Source organism: Anas acuta, chromosome 27 (assembly GCF_963932015.1).
Source record: "Anas acuta chromosome 27, bAnaAcu1.1, whole genome shotgun sequence".
Lineage (NCBI taxonomy): Eukaryota > Metazoa > Chordata > Aves > Anseriformes > Anatidae > Anas > Anas acuta.
Window position 1 is genome coordinate 3,778,453 of NC_089005.1, and position 14,691 is coordinate 3,793,143.

At 45.7% G+C, this 14,691-nt stretch overlaps 1 protein-coding gene across 2 annotated transcripts in view; it reads right to left on the reverse strand.

The window, feature by feature from the left end:
- LRRTM4 (leucine rich repeat transmembrane neuronal 4) overlaps positions 1 to 14,354 on the reverse strand; it is a 205,727-nt gene extending 191,373 nt beyond the window's left edge. Inside the window, exons 1-3 of one of the 2 annotated variants that reach the window (XM_068662364.1) lie at positions 13,983 to 14,349; positions 13,523 to 13,728; positions 9,910 to 11,456 (exon numbers count right to left, since the gene is read on the reverse strand). In XM_068662364.1, the coding sequence (XP_068518465.1) occupies positions 9,910 to 11,456; positions 13,523 to 13,526 (1,551 nt within the window). In that variant the 5' untranslated portion in view covers positions 13,527 to 13,728; positions 13,983 to 14,349. Of the gene's footprint in view, positions 1 to 9,860; positions 11,457 to 13,522; positions 13,729 to 13,982 lie in introns of both variants that reach the window. The other variant, XM_068662365.1, reaches the window with a different exon arrangement.
- Between the last annotated feature and the right edge of the window lie 337 nt (positions 14,355 to 14,691).

Sequence of the window (14,691 nt, forward strand, 5' to 3'; positions counted from 1 at the left end):
GTAGCTGTGAGTAAGTCTCTGTTGCATCTGAATATAGTATAGACATTTTAAAAGAACTAAATAGGCATGTGCTAATACCACACCAACACAAAGCAGACCACTTCAGACAGGCTTTTATAGCAGGAACAAAACAGACTCGGTAGGAGTCCCTTAAGGCTCCCGACAATACCTTTCTTCTTTCCAGCTGAAGTAGCAGCTCAAGCCCCAGCCCTGCTCCGTGAGCCACCGAGCAGGGAGAGAGCAAGAGGCGATCCTCCCCTGCCGACCTCGGTGGAAGCAGACGGGAGGGCAAAGCCTATGAGACAAGCAGGCGAAATTTTCAAAGATTTAAGGATTGGTTTCAGTGCTTACATTCTAATGAAAGTCAACGTGACCTTGCTTTCCTGTTTTTTTGACAGTTTGCAACACTCACAGGATAAATTACCGGCGGGGCTGAGAATGGTCCCTAATTCCTGCGGCCCCCGGTCAGGCTGGTGGATCTCACCTCGCCTGCCAAGCTCGTGAGGGCATCCTCCAGCCTTGGAAGGCAAAGCTGAGCTCTCCCCTTTATATTCTCACATCTTATTTCACTCTGAATCATGCCAGTCAGCACGACACGTGTCTGTACTCCACAGTTCAAGTAATGAAGTGGTAAGGTTTCGTCGTGTAATTGGAAGAGCAGGAAGGATCCAGAGGAGCAGACAAAGATTTAGCCCGAGGTTCTTCCATGAATTAGAGCTATAAACAGAGTAAATTTCAGCGTGCAGAGCTATATTAAACGGGAGCAATGCATAATTGCATAATGGGACTGTGCAGAATGCAGACCTGAGGATGTTCCCACTCCCATCGCTTCTCCCTCGTTCACACACCTGGGAGAGCTGAGCTCAGACCAGGGGAGAGCAAAGGCTGAGGAAACAGCTTTGCAAGAATTCATGCTCCATGACACTACTTGTGGCTCTCCTTCCTTTTTAGGAATGAGGATGAGAAGGACTGCAAGCTGAATTTGTTTGCAAACAATCTGTAATATTATTAAGTTGGTCTGTCTGTTGGCAGTTACAGCACGGCAATTACGGCCCTCCTCAAGGGAAGGGCTACCACAGGGGAGCAATAGAGGAAACTATGCTGAGAACGCAGACACCTCTATTTCCCCAAAATCTTTGAAGAAACATAATACATGGAAATGAAATTGTGATTAAAACATCTTAGGACTTGCTCTTTATGTACGTACGTTTGTCCATGTGTGTCTGCATACAGGCACCGAACATCTGTCCCGACCTCCAGTCCTCCTTAATAATGTTCTGTTAAATTAAATGGATAATGATGACCCAGAAAAATCATTTCTCTCATCTCCACGTAATGTGAAAAGTACATGGTAATTAACTAGCCTTTAAGAATGACACTGTCGATTATTTCAGGACAATCAAATAATAGCAAAGAAATGGAGTCTGAATGGGAAGGCCAGTGTCAGACGTACGGTTTGAACAATAGTGGTTTTTGCCTGTCATTCATACCAAATTACCGCAGGAGGGGGGAAAGAAAAACTATTTATAACCTGTCAGTCTCAAGAAACCACAATTATGATGATTTAATTAACACATGGAGAGGCTTCAGGCAATCACATCGTTCTAAATTTAAGAAGTAGCACATTTCAGGCCCAAGATGATTTAGAACATTAACAAATGCTAGTTGAACCAGGGCAAGAATTTGATGGCCTTGTTGGTTCCCTTTAAAGCATCCATCATGACACAAAGATAATCCAAATGGATGTGTTAGCGGAAGATGAGAGCAGTGAAGAATCATCTGGGGTTTCAGAGGCCATCACACAGAAGGAGAGCTGATTTTTTATACGAGGACTGAGTTTGAAAATGAGCAAAGCCACACAACTCAAGTCCATTCATCAAAGACACCGTACGCATTAGAGAAGTTTGAAAAAAAAGTGGAATTAGGATGCACGAGGGTGCAAGGCACTAAGAGTGAGGCTGACCTTCCCACGGAGACCTTGACGCTTGCTCTCAGTGACAAGTGGATCCTTCCCTGGCCTGATGCCCAGGGGAGAGTTTTATCTGGAGCAGAACGGCCTCTTTCCTACACAAGACTGAGAGCTGGAGTCATCCACTGGATAGGATATTTTCCGAGGTTTCTTAAAGCCAGGATCTCAGTCCTCACTGGTCAACTCATCTCCTGAAAGTAAACTGCTCTTCAGGTCTCCGTTTCCACTTTCTGTGCCGTACTGACCTGGATCACCCACCGCGTCCTGTTCTTCCCAGCATGGATTGACTCCTTTGCTATTTTCATACGGTGACTGAACTTGAGGATCGCCAGCTGCTACTCAAACACCAATAGTCATACTAATAATACCAGCACCACACTGAGATCACCATCTTTCACTTTCTTACCTGAATTAAACTACAAGGAACATACAGGAAAAGCCTACTTCTTCCATACCCAAAAAGCAACACGCCAGCGTATTTGTGTATGAAGGAAACCAGAGTTTACATGGAACAAAAATAATGAAGCTTCTGCCTTAAAACAGGTTCTTTCATTGTCTGTCAAAAACTGGAGATCATGATTGCTTTTTGCACAATGTGTTTTTATACCTGAATGCAATAGGAAGCATTGCGCACACCCCCAGTGCTGAATGTATCAAAAGCTCTTTGCACACTACATAATTTCCAAGCGCTGCCTGTTGCAATGAAGGACATGCCACGTTCCCACAATAGATTTAATGCACGTTGACTTCTCAAAACCATGTAATTTTTCTCCTGATATAGCACTTTTGCAATGCGGTTGAAATGTTCAGACACAAAATACTGAACGTTGTTAAATCACAAAAGAACTTAGAAATTTCAGTATCGGAATCAAAGCTCATGTATTACGGTCAGTCTTCCCTACTCAGGTGTCTACACAAACCAAATACATACAACACACAACAGCAACACCCCACCTCTGATCGTGTTACTCTTCCCCTTGGGTTAAGAACAGGAACATTATTTTTACGTCTGTTTTTCTGTATTTCAAAGGAAATCAAATAATGCAGTGAGAAGGAAAGAGGAGAAAAAGAATGGAACTTGAACAGCAAAAGCTGTTGCATAAGATCTGTGTGGTGCACAAACTAAACATTAGAAAAACGTTATTTTATCTGATGAGTTTTGAGATCTACAGATTAAAAATATCATGCAAAGCGTCTTTTTTTTTTTTTTCCGTAAGTATAGGAAACAAAAAAGCTAAGTGCAAGCATCCTCACAATGCCATAGGATGTTACCCACTGACACAGACTGCCTTGGAGCACAGAGCTTCTAAGGAAAGACTTTCTGGCTTGCCAGCATCTATGAATTTCTTATGCTGTAGCCAACAATATTTAGATGTAGCTCATGAACCCTTTAAAATAATAAACTAAAATACTTGAACTAAGAAACGATGAACCCTGTGGGTCCCTTCCAACTCAGATATTCTCTGATTTTGCTGCAGCTACAACATGCCATGGAGGGTAAGAGCTTACAGATGGTCACTGCAATCTGGCCTTTCACCTCTCCTACCTTCCCCAGTCTTGCAGGCAGAAGGATTTCCATCCGAGCACCCTTGGAAGCTCTCTGGCTGCTATATCTTCTAGCAAGAGCTTTCTATTTCCTCTGCACTTTTACATGACTTAAAAAGGCAAAGACGAAACCAATTCATCAGGCCAAGAAGGCAACGTCCCCACAATTAACCCCCTCCTGCCCCATCCTTTCCACAGCATCCTCGGGCTTCTCACAGAGCTGGAGTCTGCAGCTCGGTGCAGAGGCAACAACCCCCAGGAAATCCCTGCTACTGATCCACTTATCACCATTTTTTTTTTTTTTTTTTGAAGGCAGAGGAATCTACAAGCAATCTAAGCTTATTTGGCCATACGTGTCCAGAAGCATCCCTGCCAAAAAGCGGAGTAAAGCGTGGAGCAGCTCCGTGCGGTCCCAAGCAGGATCTGTAAGGTGACAGGCTTCATACCAAGAATCAGGTCAACCCTATTGTTCTGGAGGAGAGTTGGAGGAACCTTTCCAGCAGCGGGGTACTTACTAATAAGGTTGTTTGCCTCCTTTAAAGTGAGATTTTTGTGTGCACGCGCGTTTAAAAGAAGAAACAAATGAATAGGTTTGACAGATTTCTCCCAATTTCTGTTACCGTTCTCCCTCCTGAACCGAAGCACATAATGGGCTAAAATTGATTTTTTTTTTCCCCTCCTTAAAATACTGGCAGCACATCACAGAGCTGGAGCAGAAGCAGGGGTGAGAGAAAAGGAGGAGAGAGATGGAGAGGGCAAACTGCATCTGTCACAATCCCAGCAACGCAGGAATCCTTCACGGGGCCTGAGCAATGGTTATAAAAGGAATACAAATATTTTCTGCTCTCCTACAAAGCTTCCACAGCGCAGCATCCTCTCTGTTCCACCAGTCCTCGCTGTACGTAATGCAAACGGCAAAGTTTCCAGCGTATGGATAAAGAAAGGGGAGTAGAAGAGGTGGGGAGAGGCAGGAGGATGCTGTCCTCCTGGTTACCCTCCCAGCCCAGGGCTGCTGTAATGAGCCCTCGGTGCAATTTTGGAGTTCAGTCATTAGCTGCCAGCCTCTGGCTGAGCTGTAGTGGAGCAAATGCCACTGCTGAAACCTGCTCTGGAAGCCCCACAGCTGTGAAAAGCCGGGAGATGGGGGTTCAGCTTCCTCTGCCACTGATTTCTTGCATTGCATCAGAGCACATCACGTCCAGCAGCTCAGCAGCACGCGTCTTGCGAGACCCAACGTCAGCTCAGCTCAGCTCCCAGCCCAGGCACCTGAACGAGGATTGTGTAAGACTTCCCGAAGCACTCAGCATCCTCCTGCAGCTCCCTTTTCAAATTTACAGCCAGCGTCTCAATTGCTGCTGATGCGCAGCTGGCTGAGCTCTCCCGGAAATACGGCCAGTCATTTCGGTAATATCTTTGGGAAATCTCACGCTCTGCAAGTGCTGAGCCCTGGAAAATTTGCCCCCGTGCATTTATGACTACATTACCAGTGCTTCTGTAGCACAGCCTTCTCTATCCTGACACGAGGCTTGCAATGCTAAGTAGAATAGCAGGATATTGAAGGCTCTGAATGTTAACGAAGTCTTTGAGGGTAACAAACACAAATTTCTATCTTTGGTCCTAATCCTGGAGACGTTTCGAAAATTTACTTCCTCCTCCAACCTCTTACTGGTCCTGAGCCTAAAAGATTTCACCTCTGAGCCACTTCAGCCGTATTTCTTTCAGATATATTGCACCGAGGAGAAGCCCTAGCAGCTTAGCCTCCGCTTGCTCTCCAAACACAAACAGAGCTTATGACAAAGTTCCTTCAGATTGATTCCCCCTTCGGTTTACATCTGCAGCAGGACTTTAAGGCCCATTTAAAACCACAGAGAGGCTTGAAAGAGGAGGAGGAGGAGCCGTAGCACCAAAGGAAAGGCTGAATGAACAACAGCCATCCGACAGCCCTCCGAAAGAGTCACTGGAAACATGACTGAGCCTCTTTGGCCCTAAAATGAGGGCAGCAGGCTGTTCCCACCTCCTGAAGTCTTCCCCTTGCAATGCACTGCCTGGGCAATCGCCTTCCTTCTCCGTTACCCCAAACCACCCAAAACTCAAGCCTCTGCCATGGAGTCCTTGCTAAATATGCTTTATAAAAACATAAGGCTAAAGGAATGTTGTCGCCGTTCTTAGAAAAAAAGAAAGAAATCTGCCAAACCACAGAGGGATTTCTCTCCCAGTGTCCCATAAGCTCCTGCTCGGCCCCTGGGCATCCCTTCCAAAGCTGAGTCACAGAACCACGAAAGCCTCTGCAGAGCTGGAACCTTGCACCAAAGGGCACCTGGGCAACGGAGACGATTTGCTTTCTTTCCTTTTTGCATCTTGTTCAAAACAAGCCAGTATGGCATTTAATGCATGTATAATAAACACCAATGGCGTGTCAACATTTCCTTTTCAATTAGGCTCAAAAGGAGGAGGTCAACAGCAGCCCGAAATGTTTGCATACGTTATACTCCTTTCCCCATCTATTTCTTCCCACTGGCAAGAGGGAAGCATGCCGAATTCAAAGCAAACATAATTTTGTGCGACTGATTTAGCGGGGATGAATACAAGTGACAACTGCCCTGGTTTCCACTCCCATGAAAAACACGGGAGCGTCACAGCAGCCACAGGCTTGTACATGACCAGGTGGGTTTGTTTGTCAAATGCTGGGGTATGGCTGGACCTCGAGAAGTGGAAGTGTAAAGAGGAACATCGCGAGGGCTGTGGTAGCTGTCTCTCAAAGGGTTTTGCATCCACTGTGCTCAGTTAACACGCAAAAGATGCTCACTTGGTTGGTTGGGTGGTTGTTGCTTTGTAGCTGCCAGCCTGAGGAACTGGAGATGAATAACCCAGCAGAGGGAAGGGAACGTTTCTGTAGCAATGTTCCTGCTCCCCACGTAACCTCCGCGTGCTATAAGCAGATGTTTTGCACGGGCTATGTATGGAATACATAATGTTACAGCTTGCTTTATACAATTGCTTTCTGTGCTCCCAGAAGTTTAGCAAATGTACAAATAAATATGAGAGAGAGGGGGGAGCAAGATGCACTTGCACAAAGCAAAGTAACAAAATGAGATAGCAGCAGTCTGCTAACTGGATGCTGAGAGCCAAAATCGTAAGCATCCAGTTATTTTAGAAAGCTTTGCCAATAGACTAAATAGAATACCACGGGCCAGGTGTCAGTGATTATAATCCCACTGATGCCAAGAGAGTTGCTCCCATTTACAGCAAGCCTGACTTTGGCTCTCCCTGCGCAGCGCAAGAAATAATTCATAAAGCACGGGCTCAGGAGGCAGCCTTGCAAAGTGCACCTGCGTGGAAGGCCCCAAGGCAGGGCAGCCCTGGCACACCTGGGAGGCTTTGGTGCAGCCCAGAAGCTGTGCTGAACTTACCACCACGAGCACCTGCTCACACGTGTAGCTGTTTTTTTAAAAAAGCAGCTGCAGAAATGCCCCAGCATCTTGTTCCAGCGCCAGTTCTGCCATGGGAAGCAGGCGGGTTGTGCATGAGATGAGCTGGACGTGCCCAAAACCAAAATCAGCAGTGTGAAAGTAATGAGCATGCCCACACAACCCTAGGCCACACTCACAAGCTATTCATTATCACCAGCTTCCAACAAAAGAGCATCCTCAGGCATCTTTCCCAGGTTAAAATGGAATTAACCTGTTATTTCTTTCCCCAGAGACACGGGTTTTGGATGCCTAAGGTGCTTACAGGTGCGTGGGGAGGTAAGCAGATGAAAGCAGACAACTGCTTGGAAAATATTAATAAAAGAGGAAAAGCAATAAAAATTTAAGCACTGAATTCTGCAAAAGGCTCTGCTTTCGTGTTGTAAGCAGGTACTCGTTTCCCTCTAAGCAGTCCTTTTTCTGGGGGAAACCTCAGGCTGAGCCCAATGAATGAGCAAGTCGGACCCACGATGGGGTGGGCCCGTGCTAGGACTCACTTGTCCCAAGAAAAAGCTTTTCCCCAAGTATCTGCAACTGGCTAAATTAACTACTGATAACGAAATGTTCCATTTTCCCTTTTTTATTCCCCCTCCCAACAACAAGGCCTTCCCACTGCTGAAGATACTACTGGGATTTTTTTCTCACCATTTCTAAGTTCTGAGCCGCGCATCTCTGTCCTTTCACAAGTGGAACCTTGTAGCTATGGAGACGAAGGATGTTAAATCCAAGCTGAAGATAGTATTTGGGGGGGGGGGAGGATCGTGGTTGCTACACGCATCTTCAGTGATCTGCTGCTTTCTGCCTCCTGAAGTCTTCCTACTGATAGCCAACAAGTAATAAATCCCCAGGCAAACACAGAGGGCACACGCTCCCACTCACAGCCTGGGCCAGCACGACTGCATTCAGTACAGGCTCCTGAATTTCCACCACAAGTAAGAATCCCAAGGAAAATGGGATAAAACACGCTGAGTCCTGCAAACTTGTGCACCAGCTGAACTTAACCTGAACAGAGCAGCTGGGTAGAAGTGCTGTGGCACTGCGCTAGCACCTGGAAACCAGGTGAGCTGGGGTCCCCTTGTGTTTAAAGCTGTGTGTAACACTCGACAGCAGCAGGAAGAAATGTACGCCATACCGACCTGTTACTGGACCTGCTGGGACTCTCTGCCCTTTTATTTATCTGCCATAATGCAAATTAGCTGAATTTCAGTCTCCCAAACAGCATCCCTTTTCTTTTGAGCACTGCAATCATGATCCAAATCCTGTTACAGGTTGGGGTTTCGCTACAGGGGCTTTCAGTTAAGGCACGGGGATTCAGCTGTCCTCCAAACCATCCTGTAAATCACACCGAGCAGTACTGAAGCTAATGAAACTTCTGTGGTGTTAAATAATGCGAGCAAGAAGAAAAGACAGCCTTTCAGGTAAAATTAATGCTCCTGGTGACTGCCAGAGAGAATTCCAAGTAACTTTGTTTGCATCCGTTGCTTTCTACTTGTGTTGTTAACAGGAAAAATAAACCAAAACCCAAAATCCCACACCTTCAATGACACGATACTGGCCGAGGTGACAGGGGTATGACAGGTGCTTTTCCCTTCGTGAAGACAAAACCACTCCAGAGACAGCAGCCCCACAGACTTCTGCTTATTTCCTTCCCCTTAGCTCTGTGGTCCAAAATCAGCTAGGGACGTCAGGTGCCCAACACAAGGCGCCTTGCAGAAGCCCTGTTTTCTCCAAGTGCAAAACATCCACTTTTCAAAACTCAGGATCCTGGAACTGCAGCTGCTGAACGCTGCTCGGCGTTCGCATCGTTCATTCTACCAGGCTGTCAAGCTGCTTAAAATCTACTGTCTACACAGTCCATGCAATTTGTAAAAATGAACACGAATAAAAGTCAGCAAGCACGTTGAGAAGGTATTCAGGTAGGATGCCCACAACCAGGGTGGACAAACTCACCGTGGTCCCCTAAAACCACATCACGTGCAGGGTTAGGTAACGAGAACTGAGCTGGGACCACGCAAACCCTCCTCATCGGGTGTTTTTAAGCAACGGTATTCACAAGTGAAAACATTTCCCCCATACACGTTAATAGTGCCAGTGACAATACAGCAATGAAAAAACACAGTATTTTCTTCTAAAATAACAGACAAAAGAAGCACCAGGAACTTTTCCTATTTGGATTTCCCATGCACTTGCCAAGTCAAAATAATATTGCGTGCCTAGGACATGAAATTATTGACTCCAGTAGAGTTGGGTCTCAAGGTAAGCCTTCAGTTTCAACAAAAATACATAAAACAAGTAAGAAATCTCTCTCAACCCAGAAATTTGTAGCTGTATCATTCAACTTTGGGCCTCTGCAAGGCTCATGTTCAGAAAAAGCTAATGAGGAAGCATGGATGTTTGTGCTTATCCAGCAAAACAAGCACACGCTCAACGCCAAGGCTGTGCTGCAGTCCTGTTGCCCCCAGGTTTATTCCTGAACCACACAGAAAATGCAGAAAAGCTTAGGCATTAGTGCTAAACACATCAGAAAACCCTCAAAATTTGACTTGGGGTCTGGAGTAGAGAGGTTTCCGTGCTTATTTTTCAAACAGAAAAGGTTAACTCCTCTGTTTCTAGCAATACACCAATACGGGACTCTTGTGGTCACTGATAACAAAATGGGAGCAATTGAGAAGAGCAACACTCCTGATACCTTAATCATAGCTGTTTGCTTCAACTTCATCTAATTCTTTCAGTCTGAATTGTTCAAAAATCATCGCCGCCACTTCCCTGATTGTTATAATTTAATGAGATAACCTCTCATAACGAGCAAACCCAATAGCAAAAACAACTCATTCATCTTTCTAGCATTTAGAGACACCTCAAGAGCTTCAAACATTTACCTCTCCTTCCCAGCAGCTGAAATGGTTTTAGGAGGATCATGGTTCATACCTCGCATTCCCTGGAGCCAGAGATGGTATACGTGCAGGGCCCAGATCCATTAACGGATACATCCATGGTCTCAGAGTTTGTTGGCTTGTAGTCCACGTAATACTCCTGTAAAGGGGAGTTCATTTGCCTTTCAGACTCTCTGGCCTTTTTCCTGCGCCTCTTCATGAGAGAGTGCTGCTGGAGCTGTTTCATGCTGGCTGGGTAGCGCTTCCACGACACGTAGATAACCAACAAAATCATGGCCACGGAAAGAAAGAGGGCCACGCTCCCCGCGATTATTTTGTGGAAGGAAACGTGCTCGTACTCTGGCTCCACTGCAGGCGTCGGGAGGTCTGCAGAAGGGCTCGGCATCACGGATGTTGGCTGATTGCTTTCAAGTTTGGAAACGGTGGGTTTAGGGATAAAGACAGGTCTCTGAGGGGTTTTGGGCGCCTGATAGGATCTCTCGGTAACCACCACCTGGATTTCAGCACAGATATTATATGTTTCCACGGCATCGCTCACTTTTTCGCCCTGGATATGTTTAGGGCCTGCACATATCATAGTGCTCTCTTTATTTCCCTTGAAATTCTTAAGCCAAGTGAACAGAGGGCAAATGCTTCGAGTACATTCCCACATATTTCCGGACAGAGTGATGGAGATGAGCGAGATCCACGTGTTGATGGTCTCCTGAGAGATGTTGGTGAGTTTGTTGGAATCCAGGTTCAGCTTTTGGAGGTTGGGGAGGCACTGGAACGTCCCGGGCTCTATCCCTGTAATGTCATTTCCTGATAAATCCAAGTTGTGCAAGGAACTCCAAGTCCACGTTAACCCTTGGCTGATAGACCGGATCCTATTCCACTGCAAGTAAATCGAGCGAAGGTTGAAGAGGCGTGGGAAGTGGGCAAAATTGATCTTAGAAAACTGGTTGTGCTCCAAATGGAGCTCCGTCAACTTCAAAAGGCCAGCGAAAGCATTACGGGATAAGCTCCGCAGGCGGTTGTAGCCCAAATCCAGAAAATCGAGGTTTCGGCAATCTTGGAAAACTCGGATGGGCACGGTCTTCAGCGAGTTAGACCGCAAATGCAAGATCAAGAGTTTACGGAGGCCCTTGAACTGCTCGGACTGCAACACCTGCAGCTTGTTGTACGAGAGGTCCAGGTTGCGGAGGTTGGGGACCGGGTGAAAGGTTTTGTTGTGCAGATGGGTAATTTTGTTGGAGCTCAGAATTAATTCCTTCAGCCTGCGGATCCCCTGAAATGCATCCTCATCCACGGAGCTGATGTAATTATGGTCAAGATAAAGCCATATGAGCTGATTCAGGCCCGCAAACTGATTTGATTTCAGCTTCTGAATGCTGTTGTACCGTAACGATAAGCCTTGAGACCCTCCAGAAATATTCTGAGGGATGTCTCTGAATGCGTGAGATTCGCAGTACACAATCTTGCCATCGCATCTGCAGTTCTTGGGGCAAGCTCGCTGAGCCCCCGCAAGCATAACAAACAGCACCATAGGAAGTAGCACTAACACCACACTCATGCCTCTCAGCTGCTTAATTAAATGGAAACCTACAATATTAAAAAGAAAACAAATGTGCATTGTAAAGCTATTAAAATAAATCACCAGCAGATTACTAACGTCAATGGGGTTTCTAATAAAGCTTTAGCGAAGCGGTGGATTTGGAGGACAACCTGTTTGCATCCAGTCTTGCACTTTTTGTTGTATAAATGCCTGTCCTTTGAGTTTCTGGCTTGCCATCTCTCCTACCTGCACCATCACCAGTCCTGCTCGTGTTATTCAATTACTTTTGTGTGATTTATGATCCCTTAGAAGGACCAAGAGCCTGTTTTCTATTCGCTTTTCTCCTGTACATCATCTCTCAATGTTGCTGCTATATCCTTATCACTAGATGCTGAGGTTTTAACAATAAACATATTTGTCAAGTCACTGTGCTGAATGCTCCATAGTGCTGGAAAGGAAATGAGCCAAAGCTTCTGCTATTTACGTGGTGCTAAATATGTTCCTCAATAAAAGCAATTGCAAGTTCAATTCCTCCAAAAATTTCTGCAAGGAGTCAGAAATCTACTTATAATAAAGTTCAATCCATCTTTAAAATAGGTATTTATTGGAAAATTAAAAAGTAAAGGCTCTACTTTTTGCACTAAGTCATTTTTTTTAAGACTAGGTTTAAGTTGCTCATCATTTTCACATACCTAAAATATAGAGAGATGTACAGAAAAAGTTCAAGCATAGAGGGAAGTATGCTATATAATGCTAGCATGGGACCTGAATACCAAGCTAACGTTAGACGACATTTCTTTAAAACGAGTCTTAGCCTTAACACATATTGATTTGAAGTTATCTACATGTAGCTGCAAATACCTACACATTTCCTGCTCTGGGTATACATTTATTGCACATCCTCTGTGCAAATATACATACAAATACTTACATATAAACACTGCCTTAAGAGCAGCAAAACACAGAAAGTTTAAAGGGGTATATTTGGATTTCAGCTCTTCCACAGCTCTATTGATTTTAAGATTTTTGCATTTCAGATGTCAAAATTCTCACAGAGCACCAACGCTGTTGCATGACCACGGTGATATTTTCTACATTCCTTGAATAATTACGAAAGGGGTTGCAGGGGGCTGTCAGAAAATCCAACACACGCACGCTGTCCTTAGCCTGCAGTGATTTGAGGGCTGATGCCTCTGTCCAGAGTTGCAATCTTGCTGGGAATTAAGATGCATTTTCCCAACAGGAAATATTTTAAGGGCTGGGATCTCCTTGATAAATAATTACTTTATTATTTGTTGCAAAACCGTCCTGCTTTTTTGCTGCAGTTATTTAATCCGATTTTAAACCAATGGGCAATCTACGAAATAATTCCTAATCTAAAATGTCCCTGACTATGTGTCTCTGCCATTCACTTTAATGGTTAGATTTTTTATTTAAATCCTCATTTTTTTGCTACTGCCTATGTGCCAGCAGCAGCAGCCAGCTAGAAATATGTTCTTGCTGTTACAGACTTGGGGGCTGGGGGGAAGGAGGGAGGGAAATAAACCTGTCACACTTGAAAAAATAAGACTGGCAAATGACTGCTGGAAATCCAGCAGCAATATTAGGGGTATCTTTTCAAAGACCAAACGAGCCTTTTCAGAACCACCTATACAACAAAATCCCCCCCTCCCTTCTGCTTCCCACATACCGCAAAGTGTTAACAGCCCTTTCTGACAGCCTGAATAATGCCGCTACAGGCTCATCGAATATGAATATAAAGCCAGGAGGAATTTGGTGTGAGCGTGCCTCCTGCATGTATGCACTTCTCTGTGTGTCTGCAGGTGTGTGGGTGGGTTGCACAGACACCCAACGTACTCCCCACAGCCCTTAACTCCGTGCATGCGTTTACAGATTAATCACATATAAAACCACTGCAGGAGGAAAGGTGTGTTGGGGGGGGGGGGGATACATGATCTAAAAATACAATAGCAAGTACAGTGAGTCACCTGGCAAAGGAATGCACTGCTGCTGTTTAGGCTGTTTTCCTCTCTTGAAGAGCTAATAATCCAACTGAAAAATATACCATGCAGCTGCAGCTGTGCTAGCAAACAAACAAGAAAAGTTCACTTACCCATCCTTTTGTCATCAACAAATGCCCTCCTTCTCCTCTCTCCAGCTGTTTTCTTCTCTCTCTTCCCTTTTTTGCCTTCCCTTTGCCTCTCTCTTTTTCAAACCGGTCTCTTTTGCCTTAAACCAGCAGCATCTTCATGTCACAGCACGGTTGCCACTCACATCACCGCCATCCAGCGTGCATGCCAGTAACCCACACAAAGTTCCCTAGAGAGGACAAGCAAGAATTTGGGGGATGAGGAAGGGAAAGGAGAGGGAAGGGGCTGGGGGTGGGGAAGACAGGACGAAGGATGGGGGGGAGTCTGGGAGGGGGGGTAGGGAGGGACTCTAAGCTCTGAGAGCCATTGTGTAAGTCATCAGAGGAGCAGCAGCATTAAGTGGCAATCTGCAAGTCAAAGCTAAGGCTCACCGCGAAGGTAAAGCAACTTCTGGGGGAGAAAGCACAAAATCTTTGCCGGTACCTAGCATCTCTCATTCTGCTGCCTTTTGCCATCGCCAGCCACAGCGATCCATCCTCCGGCTCCCCAGCTCCCGGAGCAGGCAGGCCTCCCGTGCTGGGGGAGAGCCCGGTTTAAAAGCTCCGCAGGCAAGGTTTCTCCATTTAGCTGGTCAGGTTTAAAGTGTTTTGTAGCTGTGCTGAGAGGCAGCTCTTGTCTAATTCCGAAGGCTTTCCAGAGAGTGATGATGCTTTGGAGCTTGTTGGTGCTAATGTTCTAGTTTGTGATACACTGAGTGCCCTCCACTGGAGAAAACAGATCACACATTAAAGGCATGAACAAGTGCTCCTGTCATTGCTATGCAGACTTTCTCCCTTCAGAAAAGAAAATTAAAGACACAGCATTGCCTTGCCCACCGTCACCCCTCCCCGGACCCCTTCGCCTCCCCCCAGATTATGAAATGTTTAGCTGGGGGATTTTCTCGCGACGGGTGTAAAACACTGAATAAAACACCTGGTCCCCGGGTAGCTGGCAACCTGATCTTTTCCTAATCCACCTGACCTGAATATTTGTCTTCGGCAAATTCTGAACTGTTTTTGTTTTCCTGCATTCAGGGGGTGAGGATGGGAACGGGGATGTCTGCAGATTAAAAGTGAAAGTCATGTTAAAGGAGGGGAGGGTCAGGAAATGCCCAAACTGACCCTTCACAGCAAAGAAACTTAATGGCACGCAC